Below are 23,349 nucleotides of genomic sequence, written 5' to 3' on the forward strand. Positions count from 1 at the left end.
ACTCCATCCAGCAGCAGCACAACGGCGTGGTGGTGATGCAGGAGCGTGGTATTCCAGCAGGGCTTCGCCAAGCACCGCGAGAGATGAGGAGAAAGAGAGGTAGGGCTGCGCCAGGGAGAGGTGGAAACTCTTATGTTTGCAGCCCCAAATACCTCAAGTATATATAGGGGAGAGGGAGGGGGTGCGCCCCTTTAGGGTTCCCACCCCAAGGGGTGCGGCAGCCCTAGATCCCATCTAGGGTGCGGCCAAGGGGGGAGAGGGGGAAACTTGTCCCCCAAGTAAGGTGGAGGCGCCCCCTCCCCAAACCCTAGGCACCTTGGGCCTTGGTGGGGGGCGCACCAGCCCACCTGGGGCTGGTCCCCTCCCACGCTTGGCCCATGCAGCCCTCTGGGGACGGTGGCCCCACTTGGTGGACCCCCGGGACCCTCCCGGTGGTCCCGGTACATTACCGATAGCACCCAAAACTTTTTTGGTGACCAAAACAGGACTTCCCATATATAAATCTTTACCTCCGGACCATTCCGGAACTCCTCGTGACGTCCGGGATCTCATCCGGGACTCCGAACAACATTCTGTAACCACGTATATCTATTCCCTATAACCCTAGCGTCATCGAACCTTAAGTGTGTAGACCCTACGGGTTCGGGAACCATGCAGACATGACCGAGACGTTCTCCGGTCAATAACCAACAGCGGGATCTGGATACCCATGTTGGCTCCCACATGTTCCACGACGATCTCATCGGATGAACCACGATGTCGAGGATTCAATCAATCCCGTATACAATTCCCTTTGTCTAGCGGTATTGTACTTGCCCGAGATTTGATCGTCGGTATGCCGATACCTTGTTCAATCTCGTTACCGGTAAGTCTCTTTACTCGTTCTGTAACACATCATCCCGTTATCAACCCCTTGGTCACATTGTGCACATTATGATGATGTCCTATCGAGTGGGGCCAGAGATACCTCTCCGTCACACGGAGTGACAAATCCCAGTCTCGATTCGTGCCAACCCAACAGACACTTTCGGAGATACCCATAGTGCACCTTTATAGCCACCCAGTTACGTTGTGATGTTTGGTACACCCAAAGCATTCCTACGGTATCCGGGAGTTGCACAATCTCATGGTCTAAGGAAATGATACTTGACATTAGAAAAGCTTAAGCATACGAACTACACGATCTTTGTGCTAGGCTTAGGATTGGGTCTTGTCCATCACATCATTCTCCTAATGATGTGATCCCGTTATCAATGACATCCAATGTCCATGGTCAGGAAATCGTAACCATCTATTGATCAACGAGCTAGTCTACTAGAGGCTTACTAGGGACATGGTGTTGTCTATGTACCCACACATGTATCTGAGTTTCCTATCAATACAATTATAGCATGGATAATAAACGATTATCATGAACAAGGAAATATAATAATAACTAATTTATTATTGCCTCTAGGGCATCTTTCCAATAGTAGCTAGATGGATCTCTCTCTCTCTCTCTCTCTCTCTCTATCTCTCTATCTCTCTCTCTCTCTCTCTTGGATCTTCAATACCATGTTCTCTTTTGAAATCAACCCGATGAATTCTTTGTGGTGTGTTTGTTGGGATGTGATGAATTGTGGATTTATGGTCAGATTATTCATTAATTTATATGGAATCTCTTGAAGTTTGCATAATTAAATAGTTATGTGTGATTTCGATCTATGAATCATCTCTGACCAAGACAAATGAGTAGTTCATTAGAGGGTTCGTTGCATAGTAGTGGGTTCAATCTTGTGTTGCTCTAATCTAGTGACAATAAGGACGAAGACACGTATTGTATTGTTTCCAGTAAGGATAAAACTACGAGGTTTAATCTTATTGCTATATTTCTTTCTGTTTACATTATGTCATCTTGCTTATTGCATTACTCTGTTTTTTGCAAACTTGATACTTTTAGATGCATGATGGATAGCGGTCTTGGAGTGGAGTAATAGTATTAAATGTAGTTGGATTAATAGTCTACTTATCACAGACGTAATTCCTATGTGAGATTATGCCATGGGTGCTCGTAGTTATAAATTGCCACTTTTGTCTATTGTTCAATAGTAATTTGTCTACCATGCCACTACCCGCTTTCGAGGGAGATGCCACTAGTGAACCTATGGTCTGGGGTCCATTCTCCATTAATACAAAACTCCTATAAAATTTTCTCTTTTATTTTCCTTTACTTTTGTCATTTTACCTATATCACTATCGATTGGCCTTTAATCTTGTAACTAGCAAGACAAGGGGACTGACAACTCCCTTGCCAAGTTGGGTGCAAGCAACTTTTATTTGTTTGTGTGTAAATGCTATTTATATTGTTAGCTTGGTGACTCCCATTGGTTTGATAGACCTTGGTTCTTAACTAAGGGAAATACTTTCTGCCTCTACCCTACACCACCTTTCCTCTCCAGGAAACCCAACTACTCCTACGGGAGTAACAGTCTCTTCAAATAGTTCACTTGACTTCAATTTTATGTTCCACGTTGTTTGATTAACTTTTGAGTTGTAGTTGGTCTCTGCGCCAATTGGTGCAATAGGTCATATAGTTAGATGAAAGATTAGACAAGTCTTAGTCTCAAGATGATTATGAATAGAGTTACAAACCATAATCTTAAAACTTGGAATTCCTCTACCTATGGTGGTGTTGCGGTGAATGGAAATGGAGATGGCTGGAAGATAAATAATGGATCTCTAGCGGTTCTTCTTCTCTGGATCTCTTCTTCGTCTGTTTTGGATGGTGTGGCGGCGCCTCTGTGTCTCTAATTATCGTTATTCCTTCACAAAAGTTGATTGTGTTGATGATTGTGGTGATGACGCCACGTGCTATGACTGCTAGTAAGAGCGGGAGCGCTATGTGCCGTCTTGCGCTTTGGTTGCTTTCTTGAATTTTTACCCAAAGGGAAAGTTTCTCCAAATTACTTCAATTGATAAGATATTGATATGCTTCCTCCAAAATATGTTTATTCTTGCACATGAATAGTAAAAACAAGTTTTCTTCTTTCTCGAGTGTTTGCGTTAGAAAGATAGGAGAAATATTGAATTCTCTATGAATGTCATATCAAAACCCTCTTATAAAAGTGAAAAAATATCGAGCCATCATCAAGAAAGGAAACTCAAATAGACGAAGGTAAGAACAAGGGAGAGAGGTAAGGTCAACAATGTACACTTACCTTCCCCATCTATCAAGGGAGCAGAACAACTTGCATTGCTCGGTAGCAAGCAAACAACTCGGAGCAAGTAGTGAGCCGACGACTGGATGTAAATCCACGGGAGAAGGAGGGGCGTAGGTGAGCCCGAGCATAGGCAACAACTATCTTCTCCCCTAAAAAGACACAAACAACTAAATGATGAAGAAAGCAAATACAATAAACAGAGAAAGTAGCAGGCTAGAGAGGCAAGACCAACAACATTCACATCCTATTACGATCTACAAAGGGAACATGCAAAGGTCCCTTGCTTGTTCCCGCATGAGTTGTTAGGATTCCCCCAAGTGCAAGTGTGAAGCAGAATGGTAGCAAGTATTTCCCTCAGTTAGAGAACCAAGGTTATCAATCCATTAGGAGTCTCCCAAGCCAACAAAGTAAGAAGCATATGCAAACACGACACAAACACATGAACCCCAACACAGTAAGAGGATTGTCACTCCCCTTGTCTTGCTACTTATAAGATTATATTGTAAGTGATAGAGATAGTTGATAGAAATGTAACACGGAAAAATAGTAGCAATGATGTAGAACAACAGAAGAATGGTGAGCGCACGGTGATGAAGCTATGTACCTAGGGTAGGGTCATGGACCTGTCCAAGATACCCTCCCCAAGGACATCTCTAGAAGAAATCACCTTTCAATCGACCCGGAAATGTTCCACTCGACGAACTCAAAGACACTCGACCATGAAGCCATCCACTCGACAGCCAGGAGACCTAAGGTCACTCTGCATGCCAACGGTCGGTCATTAAGTAGCTTTTATGGTCATAATAGCACTTTATTTGTAGCGTTACCAGTAACGCCCGATCTTAATGTATCTTAAACCCTGCATAACTGAGGGCCGGAGGGGTCTGGCGGACTCTATATAAGCCACCCCCCTCCTCAGTGTAAAGGGTTCGCACCCCTGTAACTCATACGCATATAATCCAGTCGACCGCCTTCGGGCTCCGAGACGTAGGGCTGTTACTTCCTCCGAGAAGGGCCTGAACTCGTAAATCCCTTGCGTATACAACTACTCCATAGCTAGGATCTTGCCTCTCCATACCTACCCCCTACACTACTGTCAGACTTAGAACCACGACAGTTGGCGCCCACCGTGGGGCAGGTGTCTTAGCGACTTATTGGAGAAGTTGCGATTTTTCCGATCTCCTTCATCATGGTTTCAGGCGGAGTTTTGGTTGAGGGCCGCGAGATCCATCTCGGCACGCTCACGTTCATCGCCGACGACTCCGCTTGGCTTCAGGAGGCTCCGCTCGACATCGACGCACTCCCAGTCCGCGGAGCGACGCACTTTCGCGCGTGCGTCCGCAACGTCCTCCTGCGGCAACCGTCGACCCAGTATCGGTCGACCCCTGTGTTGTCCTTCCTCCCTGTTTGCCGCCGGCGCAAGTGCTCCGGTCGGTCGAGGCTTCAGCGGTGGGTGAGGCACGCGGTGGCTCGCCAGTCGGCCACCCCCCAAGTCGCGGCAATCAAGCTCGACGAATCTCTCTACGGCCTGTTCGACTGGCTCCGCAGAGACTGCATCCGAGTGCGACAGCAGTGATCCAGCGGCGGAGGTTCTGATGGTCGATGGACCATGCGGTCCTCCCAGTTTTCCCCGCACCGACGGAGGCGATGGCGGAGGCGATCCGTCGCATGCCCATGAAGAGTATCTTCCCGAGCCCCTCACTTCGCTGCAGAGGGAAGATCTTCGCTGCCGGAACATGGATGCGCTGCACACTCCTATCATTGGAGAAACCCCCCAGGCTCGTGCCTTAGAGGACGCGCGCTTGGCCAACTTGGCTGAGCGCACTCGACTGGAGAACCTTCAGCGAGCACTCGACGAGCGTGCGCGGCAACGGGTTCCGGAATCCAGTCGACGTCAACTCTTTCCACCACCGACTCAGGTATATCGAACTCCGATTCAGAATTTAGCAGCTGCAGCCCGTATAGCAGAGTCAATTCAGCCTTCCCAATCAGAGGCTGGCAGAGGCTTATTACAGATCAGAGATTTACTTCGGGCAGCAGGAGATCAAAATTCAGCTGTATCGCAGTCGCAGAATAGGATTCACAGCAGATCCGTAGCTGCAAATACAGTCCAGTCGGCCCATAGCCCCAGATCGCCCCCGAGGCGTGAGGAGCGTGGTGACCGGCGTGATCAGTACAAGAACCATGAGCAGTATGATCACTGAATCAATCGCGATGATCGACGTCGAGTGCCCACCCCTCCCCCAAGGGGTGGATCGTACGCGCCTCGACAACAAGATGATAGACGCCATCACAGTGTTGGGCGAAGGATTCCAGTCGACCCCAGGGAGCCAGGCTTTGATGCGAGATCCATTATTGTTCAAGTTTTGGTCGACAGGAACAGAGCTCACCGAGAGGGTCATGACAGAGATGTACCCACCAGCAGCAGAGTGCACGTCTCAGGACGAGAGTGTTTCAGCAGAGCCATCAGGGACGCGGTGATTCCTCCCAACTTCAGGTTGGCGAGTGGAGTCAGTAAGTTCACTGGTGAGTCCAAGCCTGATACTTGGCTTGAAGACTACCGAGTGGCTGTTCAGATTGGCGGCGGCAATGATGAGGTGGCCATGAAACACCTGCCTCTTATGTTGGAGGACTCGGCCAGAGCATGGTTGAATCAGTTAGCACCCAGCAGCATTTACACTTGGGAAGATCTTGCCCGTGGTAGATGTGAGACTGTAGGGATCCTGCTGGCGCGAATGAACTAGCCCGGCACGGGGCACACGGTCCTGATAGCCGGCCCCGGGCGAGCCGGCGTTGCGGATGTGACGCACGACCTAACTGGTGCGAGTGAACAAGCTCGGTGGAGGCTGGTCCGCGCGAGAGCCAGCCTAGGCTGGCGCGGTGCACGCCCCGCCTGTCTGATCGAACCAGCCTGGCTTGAGGCGAAGACACCGACATGTGGGTCCGACCTCCTCGTCACGCGCGGGACCTCGCACGCAGGCCCGACGCAAACTGCCGCATGACAGTGGTGCCGGGTGCGCCTGCAGTACACCCGCCATGGAGCTCATAGACACATCGCCTGGGTGCGCGCCAACCGGCCAATCGGACGGCGTGGAGAGCCCCCGGGAGGCTCGCCGGAGGCGGGTACTCCAACATCCTTTATATGAGTAATATTTGAGCTCGGTTACCCTATTATCCAGTTGTACTCTATTCTCACTAGTATCTAATATTTAAGCCAGATTTGTTTTGATGTAAAAGAACTAGTAGTTACCAGAATCTTATGTAAGCACAAGCCTATAAAAATGTCACAATGTCAACAACGTAGCTATCTCAGCCAACTCTCAAGAAATAAAAGGCTACCTCAGCTGAAAGGGACTAGCATTTGCTTGAGTACACTAACCAACGAATGGCCTCTCTCTTTCACGGCGCCGACTTCCCTTTGCACCAACGCACCCTCTCCGATCATGTCACGTCCACTCCTTGTTATCATCCAGATCAGACAATCTGTTAAGCCCGCATAACAATCCATCACGACGTGATGACAGAAGTCACTGCGGCTCGTGTATAGCTAAAAAAGGGCCATGGTTAAAATCTCAAGTTTCCTTTTCCTCTCGGGAGAACTTTTTAAGTCGAGACAACAAAGAAGTCCATACAGCAGAAACGAAGAAATCCAGGTAGTATTACATGGCGTGTATCTCATGTTCTCCCCGGTTCACACCCACTGTCGTCGACGTGACAGATCCGCCTTTTGTCTTTGATGCATGCGTCCCTGTCCCTCTCTGGAGACTGGAGACAAGTTGCAAATGAACTCTCGACACTTCTCCCGTTAGGCATCGCATCAGATCCCTGAACTGCACGCACTGATGGAGCATCGGCGATTGGCATCACGCAGGAATTGTGCATCGATCATGTCAAGAGCATGCGTGCCTGTTCATCGGGATCGATTCTGTTAGGTCTGAAAACACCAACTCGAGCGACCGGAAACGCTACTGTGTCGACGTAGAGTGCATGGCAAATCGATTGTTTTGCATGGCAATTTACGTTGCCGTGAGAATGGCAAATTCCTTGGGCAACCACGGCAAATCCTGGCAAAAGACTAAAGTGGACGGATTTGTCATGCTCGCTATAAAAAAGTGACAACATAAATTGGCATGGACGATGTTTGATTTGTCATTGTTAGACTGTATTTACATGTGTATATTGTAACGTTGTATATCACCTCATTATATATATATGTGATAGGCCACCTCTAGAGGGTTGTGCCGGTTCCCCCCAAAGTCTATTGTCTTACATGGTATCACGCTAGGTTACGTCCGCTTCCGCCTAAAAACCCTAAACCGCCGCCGCCGCCACCGCCGACGCCGCCGCGCCCGCCGCCGCCGTCGCCCGACTGCCATGACGTCCGCCGCTGCGTCCGGCTCCACCGCCACCGGTTTTCTGCCGGCCTCCCTCGCGGCACTTCTCTCGAGGCCGCTGGATGTCGCCTCCCTTCAGGCGCCGATCGGGACACGGAGCGTCGGCTCCTTCTTCGCGCTCCCGCCGGCTGCTACTTCGCCCGGGCAGGCGCTTGTGGCCCACACCACCGCCGCCCCGTCAACCGCGGCTGTCGCGCCCTCGGCCACTGCGCCGCTGGTGGCGGAGGACGTTGCACTGGCAGGCTTCGCGGCGTCAACCGCGGCCATCGCGCCCTCTGTCACCGCGCCGGCTGCCCCTCCGACTGTCTCCACGGTGTTCTCACCTCAGCCAGTCTCCTCGATGGGATCGCAGCCGCTGCCGCCGTTTCACTTCGGCCATCTCATCACCATCAAGTTGTCGTCGGACAATTACATCTTCTGGCGCGCGCAGGTTCTTCCGCTTCTTGGGAGTCACTACCTGCTTGGCTATGTCAACGGCTCTCTCCCTTGCCCTCCTGCGCTGGTTGACAGCGTGCATGGTCCGGTCTATAATCCGGCTCACCGTGTCTGGACAGGGCAGGATCAGGCGAACCTCTCCTCCATCCAGGGGTCGCTCTCTCCGGCCGTTGTTGGGCTTGTTGTCTTCGCCAAGACGTCCCACGAGGCATGGACTATTCTTGAGCGCTCGTTTGCGGCACAGTCGCAGGCTCGTGTATCTGGGCTCCGTCGCCAACTTGGGGAGTGTCAAAAGCTGGACTCCACCGCCACTGAGTTCTACAACAAAGTCAAGAGTCTCGCCGACACGCTGGCCTCCATTGGACAGCCCCTCACCGACTCCGAGTTCAACTCGTTTATTGTCAATGGTCTTGATGAGGAGTATGACGCCCTAGTCGAGATCATCAATGAGAGGGGCAACTCCACGCCCATGCCAGCACACGAGGTCTTTTCACGCCTCCTGCTTACTGAGCAACGAGTCGAGACACGCCGATCCAGGGGTAACGGCGCCCTCTCGGCAAACGCCGCCACCAAGGGTGGTCGCTCCTCTGCTTCATCCAGGGCTTCTTCGGGGCAGTCACCACCACCCGCCTCGGCCCCTCCTCCTACTGCGACTCTACCAGGGGCTGGCGGTCCACGTGTGTGCCAGCTTTGTGGTCGCGATGGGCACTGGGCCTCGAAGTGTCACAAGCGCTTCCAGCGGGGTTTTCTTGGTCTTGGCAATGACGGGAAGGATACACGCAACTTTGCTCGTCAGGTCGCCATGGCTGATCGTCCGCCGCCGCAGAAGCCACAGGGACACACTCAGTCCTACTCCATTGATCCCCACTGGTACATGGACTCTGGGGCGACAGAGCACCTGACCAGTGAGATGGGGAAGCTTCACACTCGTGAACCCTACCATGGCTCCGACAAGATCCACACCGCCAATGGAGCAGGTATGCACATCTCTCATATTGGTCAAGCATCACTTCTCACTAGACATGCCAATAGGAGTCTTCAACTTCGCAATGTTCTTCGAGTTCCATCTGTGACACATAATCTTCTTTCAGTTCCTAAACTCACTCGTGATAATAATGTGCTTTGTGAATTTCATCCTTTTGATCTTTTTATTAAGGATCGGGGCACGAGGGACATTCTTCTTAGTGGGCGGCTCTGCCAAGGTCTCTATCGTCTGGAGCATCCTGGCGTCGCTCGCGTCTTCAGTGGAGTTCGGGTATCTCCGTCACAGTGGCATGCTCGTCTTGGTCACCCGGCCACACCTATTGTCCGGCATGTTTTGCATCGTCATGAGCTTCCTAGTGTGTCTAGTAATAAAGATGTAGCAGTGTGTGATGCTTGTCAGCAGGGGAAGAGTCATCAACTTCCTTTTTCGGAGTCCAGTCGTGAGGTGAAACATCCTTTAGAACTTGTGTTTTCAGATGTATGGGGTCCTGCTCAGACTTCTGTTAGTGGTCATAATTATTATATCAGTTTTGTTGATGCTTACAGCTGCTTTACCTGGCTTTATCTTATCAAACATAAATCTGATGTGTTTGACATTTTTGTTCAGTTCCAAAAACATGTTGAACGCCTTCTCAAGCACAAGATTGTTCATGTTCAGTCGGACTGGGGTGGCGAGTATCGCAACCTCAACTCCTTCTTTCAGTCGCTTGGGATCACTCACCGTTTAGCATGTCCACATACACATCAGCAGAATGGTTCAGTAGAACGTAAGCATCGTCACATTGTTGAAGCTGGTCTGACTCTTTTGGCCCATGCATCTGTTCCGTTTCGTTTTTGGAGTGATGCTTTCACCACTGCATGTTTTCTCATCAATCGTACTCCCACTCGTGTTTTGAATATGAAGACTCCCATTGAAGTTCTCCTTAATGAACAACCGGACTACACCTTTCTCAAGGTGTTTGGGTGTGCTTGCTGGCCCCAACTCCGTCCATATAACAAGCGTAAGCTCGAGTTTCGTTCCAAGAAGTGTGTTTTTCTTGGTTATAGCTCTCTTCATAAAGGATACAAATGTCTTCATGTTCCCACTAATCGTGTCTACATCTCTCGGGATGTTGTGTTTGATGAGCATGTTTTTCCCTTTGCCAAACTCCCTGTGTCCACTACCGAGCCACCTGTCATGCATTCATCCTCTGTTGCTTCTGACCAATTTGATGATGTTGCATATTCTCCTCTATTGTTGCCTAACCATGGTGCAGGCACTGGTCGTGGGGCTCGTTTGGAGATTCTGGAAGCGCCATCTTCTTCTTCGTCGCCATCGCCTTCATCCTCGGCACCTTCTGTTGTGCATGAGGAGCACATGGCGCCCCTGCATGGCCTCGGTTTCCGTGCTCATGCACGGCCGCTCGACGTCCTGGCTCGGTCGCCTCTGGCTTCTGGGCTTCCTTCGCCATCGTCGCGCCCTGCAACCCCGCCGACTGGGCCGGCCTCCTCGGTCCCCTTCTCGCCCAGGGCGTCGGGGCAGTCATCACCAGGCCTGGCCTCGCCCGCCCCTGCCTCGCCCAGGGTGTCTGGGCCCTTCTCACCAGGGCCGGCCTCGCCTGCTCTCGCCTCGCCAAGGCCGTCTGGGCCAGTGTCACCGGAGCTGGCCTCGCCCACCCTCGGTTCGCCCATGGCCTCTGAGCCCCTGTCGTCGGGCCAGTCCTCGCCATGCAGCCCGGAGTCGTCTGTCCCGAGCTCGCCTGAGGTGATTCCTGCATCTCCGGCGACCGTCACGTCTCCGTCACCTTCGCCTCCGCCGGCTCCTGCTGCTGCTCTACGTCCACATACGCGCAGTCGGAGTGGCATTTTTCAGCCTAAGCAACGTCACGATGGCACAGTTGCTTGGTTAGCGGCGTGCATGTCTGCTGCTCTCGCAGATCCATCCTCTGAGCCACGTACGTATCAAGCTGCTATGCGCATTCCTCATTGGAGAGAGGCCATGGAACAGGAGTATCAAGCGCTTCTTCGCAATCAGACATGGACTCTTGTTCCTCCACAATCACGGGTAAATGTCATTGATTCCAAATGGGTTTTCAAAGTGAAGAGGCATTCTGATGGGTCCATTGAGCGCTATAAGGCTCGTCTGGTTGCTCGTGGATTTCGACAGCGTTTTGGACTTAACTATGAAGACACCTTCAGTCCAGTGGTCAAGCCTACTACCATCAGACTTCTTCTCTCTCTGGCTATTACTCGAGGTTGGTTTCTTCGTCAGCTTGATGTTCAAAATGCTTTTCTTCATGGTGTCTTGGCGGAGGAGGTTTACATGCGCCAGCCTCCGGGTTTCTCTGATCCGGATCGCCCTGATCATCTCTGTCGTCTGTCCAAGGCAATTTATGGTCTGAAGCAGGCTCCTCGTGCTTGGCATGCTCGTCTTGCAATGGCTCTTCGTGCTCATGGTTTTGCATCATCAACTGCTGACTCCTCATTGTTTCTTCTTCAAAGGCCTGAGGTTACTATATACTTGTTGGTCTATGTAGACGATATCATTTTGGTCAGTTCCTCTCAGTCGGCTGCTACTGCGCTTGTTCGCTCACTTGGTGCTGATTTTGCGGCCAAGGACCTTGGGAAGCTTCATTACTTTCTTGGTGTGGAGGTTACTTCTCGTGCTGCTGGCCTTGTTATGACGCAGAAGAAGTACTCTCTGGATTTGTTGCAGCGAGCTGGGATGCTTAAGTGCAAACCGACGACTACACCCATGTCTACCACTGATAAGCTCAATGTTGTTGATGGTGTGCTTCTTTCTTCTTCTGATGCGACCGAGTACCGGAGTATTGTTGGTGGGCTCCAGTACTTGACGATCACGCGACCAGACATTTTCTATGCTGTTAACCGAGTCTGCCAGTATCTGCAGTCACCCCGTGACACTCATTGGTCTGCTGTTAAGCGGATTTTGCGCTATATTCGTTTCACGGTGGCTCATGGTTTGCATATTCGGCCGTCTGACTCTGGTTGTCTTTCAGCATATTCTGATGCAGACTGGGCTGGCAATCCGGATGACAGGCGATCCACGGGGGGTTATGCTGTCTTCTTTGGCTCTAACCTGATTGCCTGGAGTGCTCGGAAACAGGCTACTATCTCGCGTAGCAGTACTGAGGCTGAGTATAAGGCTGTGGCCAATGCCACATCAGAGATTATCTGGGTACAGTCCTTGCTTCAGGAGTTAAGTATACCCCAATCACAGCCTCCTGTTCTTTGATGTGATAACATCGGTGCTACATACCTTTCTGCAAATCCGGTATTCCATGCCCGAACGAAACACATTGAAGTTGACTATCACTTTGTGCGTGAACGTGTCTCTCAGAAGCAACTACAGATCAAGTTTATTTCTTCCAAGGATCAACTTGCTGACATCTTCACCAAGCCATTGCCTTTGCCACAGTTTGGGACTTGCAGGCGCAATCTTACCCTTCTAGATTCATTAGAAAGTGGCTAAGATTGAGGGAGGGTGTTAGACTGTATTTACATGTGTATATTGTAACGTTGTATATCACCTCATTATATATATATGTGATAGGCCACCCCTAGAGGGTTGTGCCGGTTCCCCCCAAAGTCTATTGTCTTACAGTCATGCTCTCTCAGCCAAGTTTGCTGGCTATCGAAACCCCCAGCGGTTTGTCTGGTCGATCAGATTTCATTTCGTATCTTTTCCAAAGAAAGAAGATCTCATTCCGCCGGACCGCACAAATCTTGAACAAAGTGAAGTGTGTGTGTGTGTGTGTTCATAACATGCATGGTAGAAAAACATTTCTCGTGCATCCATCGCCTGCAGACAGAACTGCTCTGGGTCTATTTTTTGGGCAAGCGACAGATCAGTTCTACGTATATGGGGGTGCAATCTGTCCCTAGCTTGCTGTTCCTTTGGAGAAGTTGAACAATCACCGTGAGCCTGAGTTTACACTTAAAGACCGACCGAGGCAAGTTCCGGTCAAAGTCCTGGCCTGTCCACGCCAAGCACTTACCGATTTGTGATCGGTGTTATACCTGCTGCTGTCTGATCGCTCGATCAGCTACTGGTTCAGACAAGTTAAAGGAGCATTGGGGTCGCGCTGCCGTGCAGGACGGGTCCAGGCTAGTCAGCGGCCAGCCGCAACAAAGCAGGGAAGCGACGCGCCGCTGGCCATTCACACCTGTTTTTCTTCACCGGGAATCCCCTATCCATCAGTGCTTGAACTGAAACATTCTTGCAGTCTTACAGAGTTACAGTGGTGCAAAAACTTGAGGAAGAAGAAGGAGCGACAGGAACTGACATTAGCAGCGTGGATGAGCAGTAGCATTGGATGGATCGATCCATGTGAGTGTGCTTCTGATCAGTTTGGCACAGTGAACTCGACGTAGCCTAGCAAACGGTCCACGCCATGCCACGCCATGTCATGCTAGCCGTCCTGGCCCCAATGGCAACGACCGGAGTGACGCCACACCCAGCAGCTGAAACAACGGGACTACTGTACTGCAGCAGTGGCAGAATGGATGCATGCCGGTGAAAGCGTCGTGTAACAGTGGCTGCGCCTGCCATTGCCAGGCAGAGCACCAAATGTCAAGCGAATTCCGACGTCAGACGAACGAGCCATTGCTGAGCAAAGCTGTATTGACGGCGTGGACCGGGACGCGCTGGCACGGGATTCATGTTTGGCCCGTGCCTGGCGCCGGCCTCCTGACCGTGCTGGTGTGGTGCCGGGAGGTTGTTGGCATTGGTGCGGGTGTCAGCGGACCATGCACTGGTTGCCCGACCACGACCAGATAGGGTGGTCGCGCGTCGCGTGGGCACACATGTGCGCGGGGATGAATTGTTGGTAGCCGCCTTCTAAATCTGTGTTGCGTTGCCGTCTACTGACAATTTAATCCGTGTGATGAATGAGGATGGCGTCAACGGATTGAGATGCAGTGACATGCTGTGGGCATGTTATCAAGAATCAACGGTAAGATCAATGCGAACAGCACGCGGCTGCAGCACTCGACTGAACAGGAACTCTGTGAAGCACGCCTCTACAGTGACCATTTGGCAACGGCTCCATGCATGCCATGCCTACTTCAGTGGAAAGCAGATGAGTACACAGGATGACAGGGTCAGACAGGAAGCACACAGGGAAGTGGCAACTGCAACTGAGACCGACGGCCAATTAGGTGAGCAAAAAAAAGAAAAAGCCCCAAAACAGTCAGATCAATGATCGACAAACTACAACTGAGACCGATGGCCAATTATGCTTTCATTGTACAAAGGTGATGATGTATATGGTGTTTAGGGTGTACAACCGTGGCACCCCGTGGAGACTCGGGACTGACTCAACAACCAAGATTTGATCCACAGTCCATCCGCTGCCGTGACATTATTACATGTTTCCATTTTTCCTCGCAAGAATCAATCGCACACCCACTCTCGTAAATTTCCTTTTTCTAGGTCCAATTCTGTTCATTTCAATGTAGTAACATCCTGTATGTATCACTAAGACAACCGTGTTCGTCGCGCCTAGCCTGCTCTTTTCAGGTAGGCCATCACGCCGAGGCCGGCTACCAGGGCCGCCCCGGCCGCGACCGTGCCGTACGCGGAAGCCCACGCGTCCCTTCCGGCGTACTCAAAGTCCGACGAGACGGCTCCTCGCTTCCGGCGGCCAACACCGGCGTAATCCAAGTGCAACCTCAAGCTCTGCGAGAGGAACAGGTAAGAAAGTGAGCACCCTTTTTTTGGCATGGGGAAAGATCCGCTTCACCTACAACAGCATTACCTTCCAACCGATTTGCTTTGCATGGTCCACAGCCGCTATAAGGTCGGTGTCTGATGAGAGTATGACTTTATCGTGATCATCATCTTCGTACTGTCAAATGGTATCAGGAACAAAGAAACCTTAGAGATATGACAGTGATGACATAGGTATATGGGTACAAACTGAGAATGGAGCTTGAACAGTACCAGAATTTGAGGTAGGTTCGATTTATCAATGTCATCACCAAGTCTTTGCAGAATCGACGTTATCAATTCAGTCAGGCTACTCGTGTCTGAAATTTGAAACGTCATACATGAAACTAGGAAACTATAATGTAAATAAATTACTGGGCATGAAATGGAAAAAAAAAAGAGAACGGTGATATAGTCCCAGCTAGCGTGACACCACAATGAGAGTGCATACCACAGTTAAATCTGTGCATCCTGCCTTGTTTGTCCTGAATCTTGAACCCAAAAGTGCTTGATAAGCCTGAAGGCGGAAAGAAGGCTGATCTTCCTATATCTGCTGCCTCGGATGCCACTTTAGTTGATCCTTCGCTGAGAGGTGCCATAGCGATTTAGTCACAGAAAAGAAACCACGTCATCAAAATGATAGGTTGAAAAAGAGATGCTAACCTTCTGCAATCATCATCATCATCAAGAGGCCCACTTGACATTGCTGAATCCCAGAACCTCTGCATCATGGAAGAAGTCGCCTCAGAGCCTGTTGCTCCACTGTTTCCGACCTGAATACAACAACACAAACAGGCATGACAAATTTAAAATACAGACATGATATCTCTAAACTTATACACATAGAGTAATGAAAGCGAAGAATACACAACACTGACAGTAAGCTTGCTTTAGTACTTCCAATTTTTAGAGTAATGAAAGCGAATAATACACGACACTGACAAGTTTATGGACAATTTTTTAGCAGACCAGATAGCAGATACACTATCTAATGGTCCATACAACTTGTATATTTGGCACTTCTCTATGAAGTTGCTTTAGTAACTTCCATCATGCAACTTATAACAAGATACAGATTACAGCATCCACTAATGATTAAACACCGGATGACTTGGGCATTAACATATTACTAATATACATTTTCCAGTTCAAAACCTGAAAGTACACACAAAGGAGCAAGCCAGAGTGCGCATACAGAAGCCCAAGCAGATGGAAATTGATACTCACCGTTGCAATTGCAGCATGAGTTATGTGAAGGACATCAACAACGGTTACAACACTCCCATCTGGATAATGACAACACATTATTCATAATTTAACAGACTTAGCAAAAAATGTTGAATTAGATCAAACTCCATTGCTCATTTGTCCACATACCCCTGTCTAGAACAGGCAAATGCAGAAACTTCCCATCATGCATTGTGTGTAGGGCTTCAAGGATCGGGGTGTCAATCGTGGCACATTCTGGACTCTGGGTCATAACCTGTCGAAAAGAGTTCCAGGCATGATGGCATGACAGTTAGGGCCTAATGACAGTTGAAGAGAAAATACAGAGGAATGTAGTGTGAATACATAAGAATGTGAAGATAATCTATTTTGGCTTTGCTTACCTTCCCGACTGTAGTGGACTCAGGTGGAAGATTTTGGGCTATGACACGCATCAATATATCTCTCGAGCTGATCGATGTATAAATAAAGTAGCTTTCAGTTCAATGCTGCTATAGAAATTACAAGTAATTTTATTGTACTCGGGAAAGGTGCTCACGTCAGAATCCCACCAGGCTTGTTTTCAATCGCAACAACTGCTGAACTTACTTTTAGTTCAAGCATCTTTTTTGATGCAGTCAACACAGTGTCAGTTGGTGCAACAGTAGCCACTCTAAGAAATTGAGATCAGCTAATAAGTATTCTGTAACAGCATTTATTCTGGAAATAATAGAGAAAGACATTTATTAGAAAATGACAGGATATTACCTACTTTGAATTCTCAGATATAATTGTCGACAGTGATGGCTTAAACATCCGTTCACGAAGAGTTTCAACAAAAGTGTTGGGACCTGCAAAGTAAATAGAGAAAGCATTAAAAGGGCAAATTGCTGACTCATGACAGTAACGTTTAGTGGCTATCATACAAGAAACTGATACAAGTGAAACATAACAGACTACAGACCAGATACAGATGTTCCCCAATGCTTCTCAACACCCTCAACAGCAGCAGCGATTGCTCTTCCTTTCTCAGCTGCCCTTTCCATTCGTGCAATAGCATCATATAGGCACTTGGCTATGTCCAGTAGCGCAATGACTTCCCCATTGTCCACAACAGGTAAATGTCTGAACTTACCTGGAATCATGTGACACTTTTTCAGCCAACATTATTAAGATAAGAAGTAAGAAGGCATCCCAAGTATCAGGAGGAACATTCACAAACCTTGCACCATTTTCTGCAATGCCTCGACCGCGAGAGTGTCCCCGAGAACAAAGAGAGGGTTTCTAGTCATGACCTTGGAAACTGGTGTGTCTTCTAGCTTCAATTCACGAGCAATAACCCTTGTGGTTATGTCCTGATACGAGCCCGCAAAACGCAGCACATAGTTAGAATGATTGGTCTACCAGGCATCACCTGGAGCAGATGAAGAGAAGAAAGATCTACCTCACCTTGTCAGTAAGGATCCCGCAGAGCAACGCGTTGGAGTCCGTCAGCAACACGGCATCAACTCTACGCGCGGCCATCCTCCGACATGCCTCGTACACAGTGGTGTGGTCCGGTATCGTCAGTGCCTTGGACAGTCTCAGTCTCTTAACGGTTCTCTCCCCAGTCACCATCCTGAGGGAGGCAACATTTTTCAGTTACAACCACATCTCATGCGATTTCAGCTGTATTCACTTTGCATCAAGAAACATCTGGTGTCGCCGTCTTACAGAATCCAAATTATACTCCCTCCGTTCCTAAATATAAGTCTTTCTAGAGATTTCACTATGGACTACATACGGATGTATATAGACATAGTTTAGAGTGTAGGTTCACTCATTTTGATCCGCATGTAGTCTTTCATTGGAATCTCTAAAAAGACTTATATTTAGGAACGGAGGGAGTACAAGCATTTGCATGCGCAGATCATCATAATAGATAGATAAATGAGATTTACAGGTTAATCATAATGTCTGTGGCCTGTTGTACCAATCATGTCGCTCCGCTGACTAAAGTAAAATGTTCTGCGCCCCAGCGATTGCTTGAAATCAAATCTAGCCCTTAGCCCAAGGAGCAAACTAGCGCTCGACCAGAAAGCTATTCCGTGAGAGCCCCGTAAGCTACCCCGTGCCTGCACGGCATCGCGCGACCCAACAGCGACGCTACCAGCGTGGAAATGACTCATAGCAACGAATCAATAGCAAGGGCGGGGGATAATCACGTACGAGGTGGTGCGGGAGATGGTGGCGGAGGACCTCCTGGCGGCGGCGGCGTCGTGGCCGTTCTCCATGGACGGCCCCCTCCTCCTGGGGCCGGCGGCCGAGGAGATGCTCCTCCGGGAGGGGTGCGGCCCTCCTCCCCCGCCCCCGGCGCCGTCCATCCTCGAGCCGCCGCGGGAAAGGGGGAGGCTCTCCGACCGACGGCGGCGCTGATCCGGGGAGGAGGCCGCGGCGATCCGGATAGATGGGAGGAGACGGAGGCGGAAGGGAGGCCGAGGCTGCGGCTGCGGCTAAACTCGTTCGACCAATTGGAATCTTTGCTTTTTTTAGCCTGGCGGAAGGAAAAAGCCGGATTATTTTGGTTGGAGCTGCTCCCATTTTCTCTGACGCGAAAGGTTCGTTTTGCACGGGCACGCTGCTGCGTGCACCCGACGCAGCGTACACTTGCTCGTGCTCCACGTGACGTACGCCTAGTGGGCATCTCTCCCATTTCGTTGGGTTGACCCAACTTGCTTTCTTTTCTTTCTCGAGATTATTCTGAAATTTTTTCTCTCTTTATCGAGTCAAGTAAGTTGAAAGAGCAGGTTTTTTTATGAGTTTTTTTTTAACCTCGGTGACCTTTATTACATAATAATCATATCAGTTACAAGGGAGGGAATTAAGAAATCAGGGGGATGCTCTTGCGAGGCCTCATTTAACTTCCTTCTATAACTAGTCCTGGCTAGCCAATGCGCTACCCCATTACTCTCCCCAGCACAGTGAACAATCGTCGCCCTGCCGAAGGAACTCAACACCTGTCGGCAATCATCCGTCAACATCGCAGCCGAAGCACGGTACTCCGAAGGATCCTCCATAGCTTGTACTATCTCCTGTGAGTCGGACTCCACAACCAGTGCATAAATACCCAAATGCTCTGCCAATCGCAGTCCTTCCAAGAGGGCTAACGCTTCCATAGAGGGAACATCCATGGCATACTGTCGAAATGAACAAGAAGCAGCAATAAACACTCCTGAGCTATCTCGTAAGACAGCTCCAGTTGCTCCCGCGCCCTCATCCACATGTGAAATCACCGAAACTGGTACAAAGAAGTCCAACGAGAACGGTGGGAGGCTACTTCTCTGAACAAAATGTTTCAGATGGTTACGAAGTCACGACCATAAGGAATTGCTTTTGAAAGATGGGAGGCACTAATCCGAACAAAATGTCCGTTGTGTGTTGATCATAAATGGAACACAAGGTGGTACCATCATTAGGCATGTTTTCGGAGACACAATATGCACTATGGTGCGCGGCAAGTTCTTCTGGAACCTTCTGAAGGTGAACTTTCTTCGTCTAGGCCATCTTGATATGAGTTTAATGAACCAGCTACATTTTCTTTGTTGTTTTCTACTTGTTATTTGCATGATACATCTCATGGATGGAGGACTAACATTGGATAGTGACTCTATATAACATCAAGATGATGAGTTCACGGTGTGCACCAAATACTGCACGGCCACACCACTCTTTCCAATGGTGATTAGGATCTCGGTCCGAGGAGGGGTGCGGAGCACCCTAGGGTATCGCCATGGACTTGGCTCCATCGCCAAGGGACACACACATCACATATACTAAGGTGGATTATATCCTTTATGTGTGCCTTCTTGGTTCTCTCGAGGATGGTACTACTTGACCATCCTACCATTTGCACATATACGTGTTGGGCCAATGATGAACGTGCAATGGAGGAAGTCATGCACAAGCGACCACCCACGCCATTCGTGAGGGAAACATGGAAGCAAAGCAGGAACCGTGAAGATGAAGGCAAGGTTCCACAAGCATCGACGAGTGTCCACATGAAGGCTAACAACCGCGAAGCCCTCTGGATACCCGGTGTGCATGGCATGTGGCCCCCCATGCCCACGGACTGCGTCCAGCTCTCTGAACACCCCGTGCACATGGGTCATTTACCCCGTGTCCACGAACCCTCCTTCATGCACACGGGATTGCCTGCGAGCAACCATGGGGAAATAACCCTTGTACCCTTACTCACCCCTTCATTCGCCCATGACTATATATACTCTTCCCCCTCCTCCATCATACGGTTAGCAAAGTATAGACTTAGACACTGGGAGAGTTTTGCGCCTTATACCTCCTCCTAGAGGAACAAGACCTCCAACCTGAAGAAGGATCTCATCATAAATCATCAAGACCTCCAACTTGGAGAAGGATCTCTAAGTGTATAATCAAGACCTCATCTCGCCCATAGAGATTTGGGAAGAGCCTACCCTTTTAGTTTATTGCTTGTTGCTTGTAGATTCAAGATGTATCTTGATTTGGATGTTGAGAGAGAACATGTGTGATGTGGATATTATTATTGTGTGTTCCCCCTTTTTGTTTTCCTTTTTTTCTTCCCCAATTCCACCACCAAATCATAAAGATTGGGCAAAGAAGGGCTTGGCCTACATCAATATGTCTTTTTAAGTCTTAGCTATCAACCAGACATTGGTAATACTTGTGTCTTTAGTGTTGAATCCTTAAAAAAAACTAATTGAGTTTTCTTTTTGACGGGAAGGCCTTCATGGCTAGCTTTATTAAAATAAAAAATGGATACATCATCTGCCAAAAAATTGGCAATAAAACCCGGAGGTGCCTCAACCACATAGATGGATTGTTTGCACGCCCATGCTCAACTAGCACATGAGCTGTTATATTTGACTATCTATTACAATGCTTAAGATTAACCTTCGCGATATCTCTAAGTAGTTCCTTGCAATCATCCAAAATTGGAGCAGCCACCATCGATTTGTCCTTCGGTGAGTCGTAGAGCATTTACTACAATGATGTTGTCCATCTGCATGAAGATGTTATTGCAACCCATACTCTCGACTAGCTTCAGGCCCTCAAGAAGTGTTGCAGCTTCCGCGGGAACTATCTGAGTTTGTTTGTTAGAAAGGGTGGACAAACTGCAACACTTGAGCTTGTTTTATACTGTTTTATAAGGCCCAATGTCTCTTGTGGTGCCTTGCGATTCGCTAGGACTATTTTTCTAGCCCATTGCTAGACCTAGTTGTTGTTTTGTTTGTCACAAACAGCAATCTCAAAACATATAAATGTACAAGTTGCAATGGGTGCAGTGTTGCGGGATCGGCACAATACTGTAGATGCAGACAAAGTTTTTTTCTTTGTGGTTTTCTTATAGAGGTTTTCAATGTTTGTAGCGGGTTTCTTCAGGTTTTCTAATTTTCTTTGGTTTTTCTTTTTCTCTTTGGTTTTCTTTGTTTTTCATCTGTTTTATTCTTTTTTTTCTTTTTTAAACATATATCTTCATTTTTTATACACACTCTACATTTTTTATATGTCAAGAATACTTTTGTATACATTTACCTTTTTTAAAATATATTTTTTGATATCTATTTTTTCATAGAAATTGTACATTTTTCTATGTGCATATAAATATATACATTTGTTTTTAAATACATGATTATCATTTTTTTGAATACATGTTTTCAAATATGTGTTAAATATCTTCCAAATACACGTTGAACCATTTTTTGAATATTACAAAACATTTTTTTAACTATGTGGACATTTTTTACATTGTATAAAAATTTATTAAAAATCTTGGAAACATATTTTCAAATGTAGTGTACTTTTCTTAGTGGTACAAAACATCATTTTTAAATTACATAAACATTGTGAACTGAGCGTAACTCAGATGGTTAGCTTCTTTGTTGTGGAACCAACCCATCAAAGTTCAAATCCTAGACTTGATATTGGTGGTCACATTTTTTTTGATTTATTTCAGAGCTTCTGGCGATGTGCGTCCAGTGGGAGAATACGCTCTCTTGGACTACGAAGGCATCTCTCACAACTTTGTCAATTTCAAGACGATGTGCAGGCCCAGTCTCTCGGAGAGGATCATAGGGGTATTGGTGTGCGTGCATGCATTCATAGGGGTAGGTGTATGTGTGTAGGTATGAGCATCTGCATCTGTACTATGTTAAAAAAGAATTATATGAACATTCTTTTACATCATATTTTTTTTTCAAAATTGTCATGTACATTTTCTTGAAACGTGTGATCATTTTTGAAATAGCACGAGCATTTGTTTTGAATACTATCTATCAACATTCTTAATTTTACACTTCTATAAAAATTACACCTTGGTAACAATTTTCAAATTAGTGGCGAATATTTTTATTTATTTATTATAAGTACCTAAAGTTGTTTTGGAATATATGTATTTATAATATTTCTGATAATATAAACAAAAATAAAAGACTGGTGTACATGTACCTCCATGATTAGGGTCTGTGTCTTGCTGCGGGCGAGACACAACGGCTCCCCATTTTGTGAGCCACGGGCCAGTTATTACCAAAAATGCTAATGTAGTCCCGGCTCCAGGGAGCCCAATAAAAAAACATGATATTTATGTATCACAAAAGAAATACAGCATAAAATATGTCAATACACATACACATGTATAGTGCGTTCGTGCGAAATTTTATAACAATATACTTTTACGCATGGCATAGAAAAAATATGTATTGCAAAATGGGCCATTATTTTGTTGTTGGGCCGAATTTTTGTTTTATAGTGTAGCCTACAAATCACAATATTTTCTAACAAAGTTTCACTGATCCATACTAAACATACACAAGTTTTCAATGATTTTTTGAATATTTTTAAAACTTTTAAACAATAGCTCCATGGAGCTCGGCAGACGTAAGCCCACGCTCTCACTTAGTACTCACATACAGCCCCTAAGCCAGAGAGGTCCGATGTCGCGGAGTCAGGGTTAGCGTTAACGAAGAGCGGATGCAAGCCTATGTGCCAAACCATTTCGTTCACTTCTCAAAGATTTGCAATGAAGTCTTGTACATGTATCAGGTACTAATGTGCCAAACCAACCAACATGTGTTTAAGTGCAGCAGCAGTATAATAACTCTTTTTCCTATTTTAAAAAGCACTTTCTGCATGCGAAAATCCCTTTTGGAGGCCGAACTCCAATGAGGCCAGTTTTTAAAAAATTCAAAAATCATCAAAAATCATATTTTTTACATTTCAAAAAATTCTGATAAAAATTTAGATATACATGGAGGCATAACGCACAAGTGTGTAAATTTTCGGAAAGAAATACCTTGAAACGAGGGCTGTGCAAAAAAGACAAATCTGGAGCTTTTTAACACTTGATACTACTCATCCATCCAGACGATGAATTGATTTCTTTTGTACA

The 23,349-nt window shown here is 47.7% G+C and overlaps 1 protein-coding gene across 1 annotated transcript; it reads right to left on the minus strand.

Moving 5' to 3' along the window:
• Positions 1 to 14,226: 14,226 nt before the first annotated feature.
• On the minus strand, positions 14,227 to 18,436 carry LOC119278196 (CBS domain-containing protein CBSCBSPB1-like). Its single transcript, XM_037559550.1, has 14 exons — positions 18,138 to 18,436; positions 17,379 to 17,547; positions 17,152 to 17,284; positions 16,894 to 17,064; positions 16,702 to 16,780; positions 16,489 to 16,602; positions 16,334 to 16,400; positions 16,101 to 16,206; positions 15,951 to 16,009; positions 15,387 to 15,496; positions 15,175 to 15,308; positions 14,958 to 15,043; positions 14,773 to 14,862; positions 14,227 to 14,693 (listed from the first exon to the last, which is right to left on the minus strand). The coding sequence occupies exons 1-14, from the start codon at positions 18,290 to 18,292 to the stop codon at positions 14,517 to 14,519; spliced, it is 1,650 nt and encodes a 549-aa protein (XP_037415447.1). The 5' UTR covers positions 18,293 to 18,436; the 3' UTR covers positions 14,227 to 14,516.
• Positions 18,437 to 23,349: the final 4,913 nt, after the last annotated feature.

This window comes from Triticum dicoccoides, chromosome 3B (assembly GCF_002162155.2).
Source record: "Triticum dicoccoides isolate Atlit2015 ecotype Zavitan chromosome 3B, WEW_v2.0, whole genome shotgun sequence".
Lineage (NCBI taxonomy): Eukaryota > Viridiplantae > Streptophyta > Magnoliopsida > Poales > Poaceae > Triticum > Triticum dicoccoides.

What these genes read in the sequence shown, in the direction of transcription:
- LOC119278196 (XM_037559550.1), bottom strand. Translation starts at nt 18,292, where the DNA reads ATGGACGGCGCCGGGGGCGGGGGAGGAGGGCCGCACCCCTCCCGGAGG. An exon ending in TTGGGGAACATCTGTATCTG is followed by an intron (nt 16,781 to 16,893) that starts GTCTGTAGTCTG and finishes TTTACTTTGCAG; the next exon opens with GTCCCAACACTTTTGTTGAA. An exon ending in CTCATGCTGCAATTGCAACG is followed by an intron (nt 15,497 to 15,950) that starts GTGAGTATCAAT and finishes TGTTGTATTCAG; the next exon opens with GTCGGAAACAGTGGAGCAAC.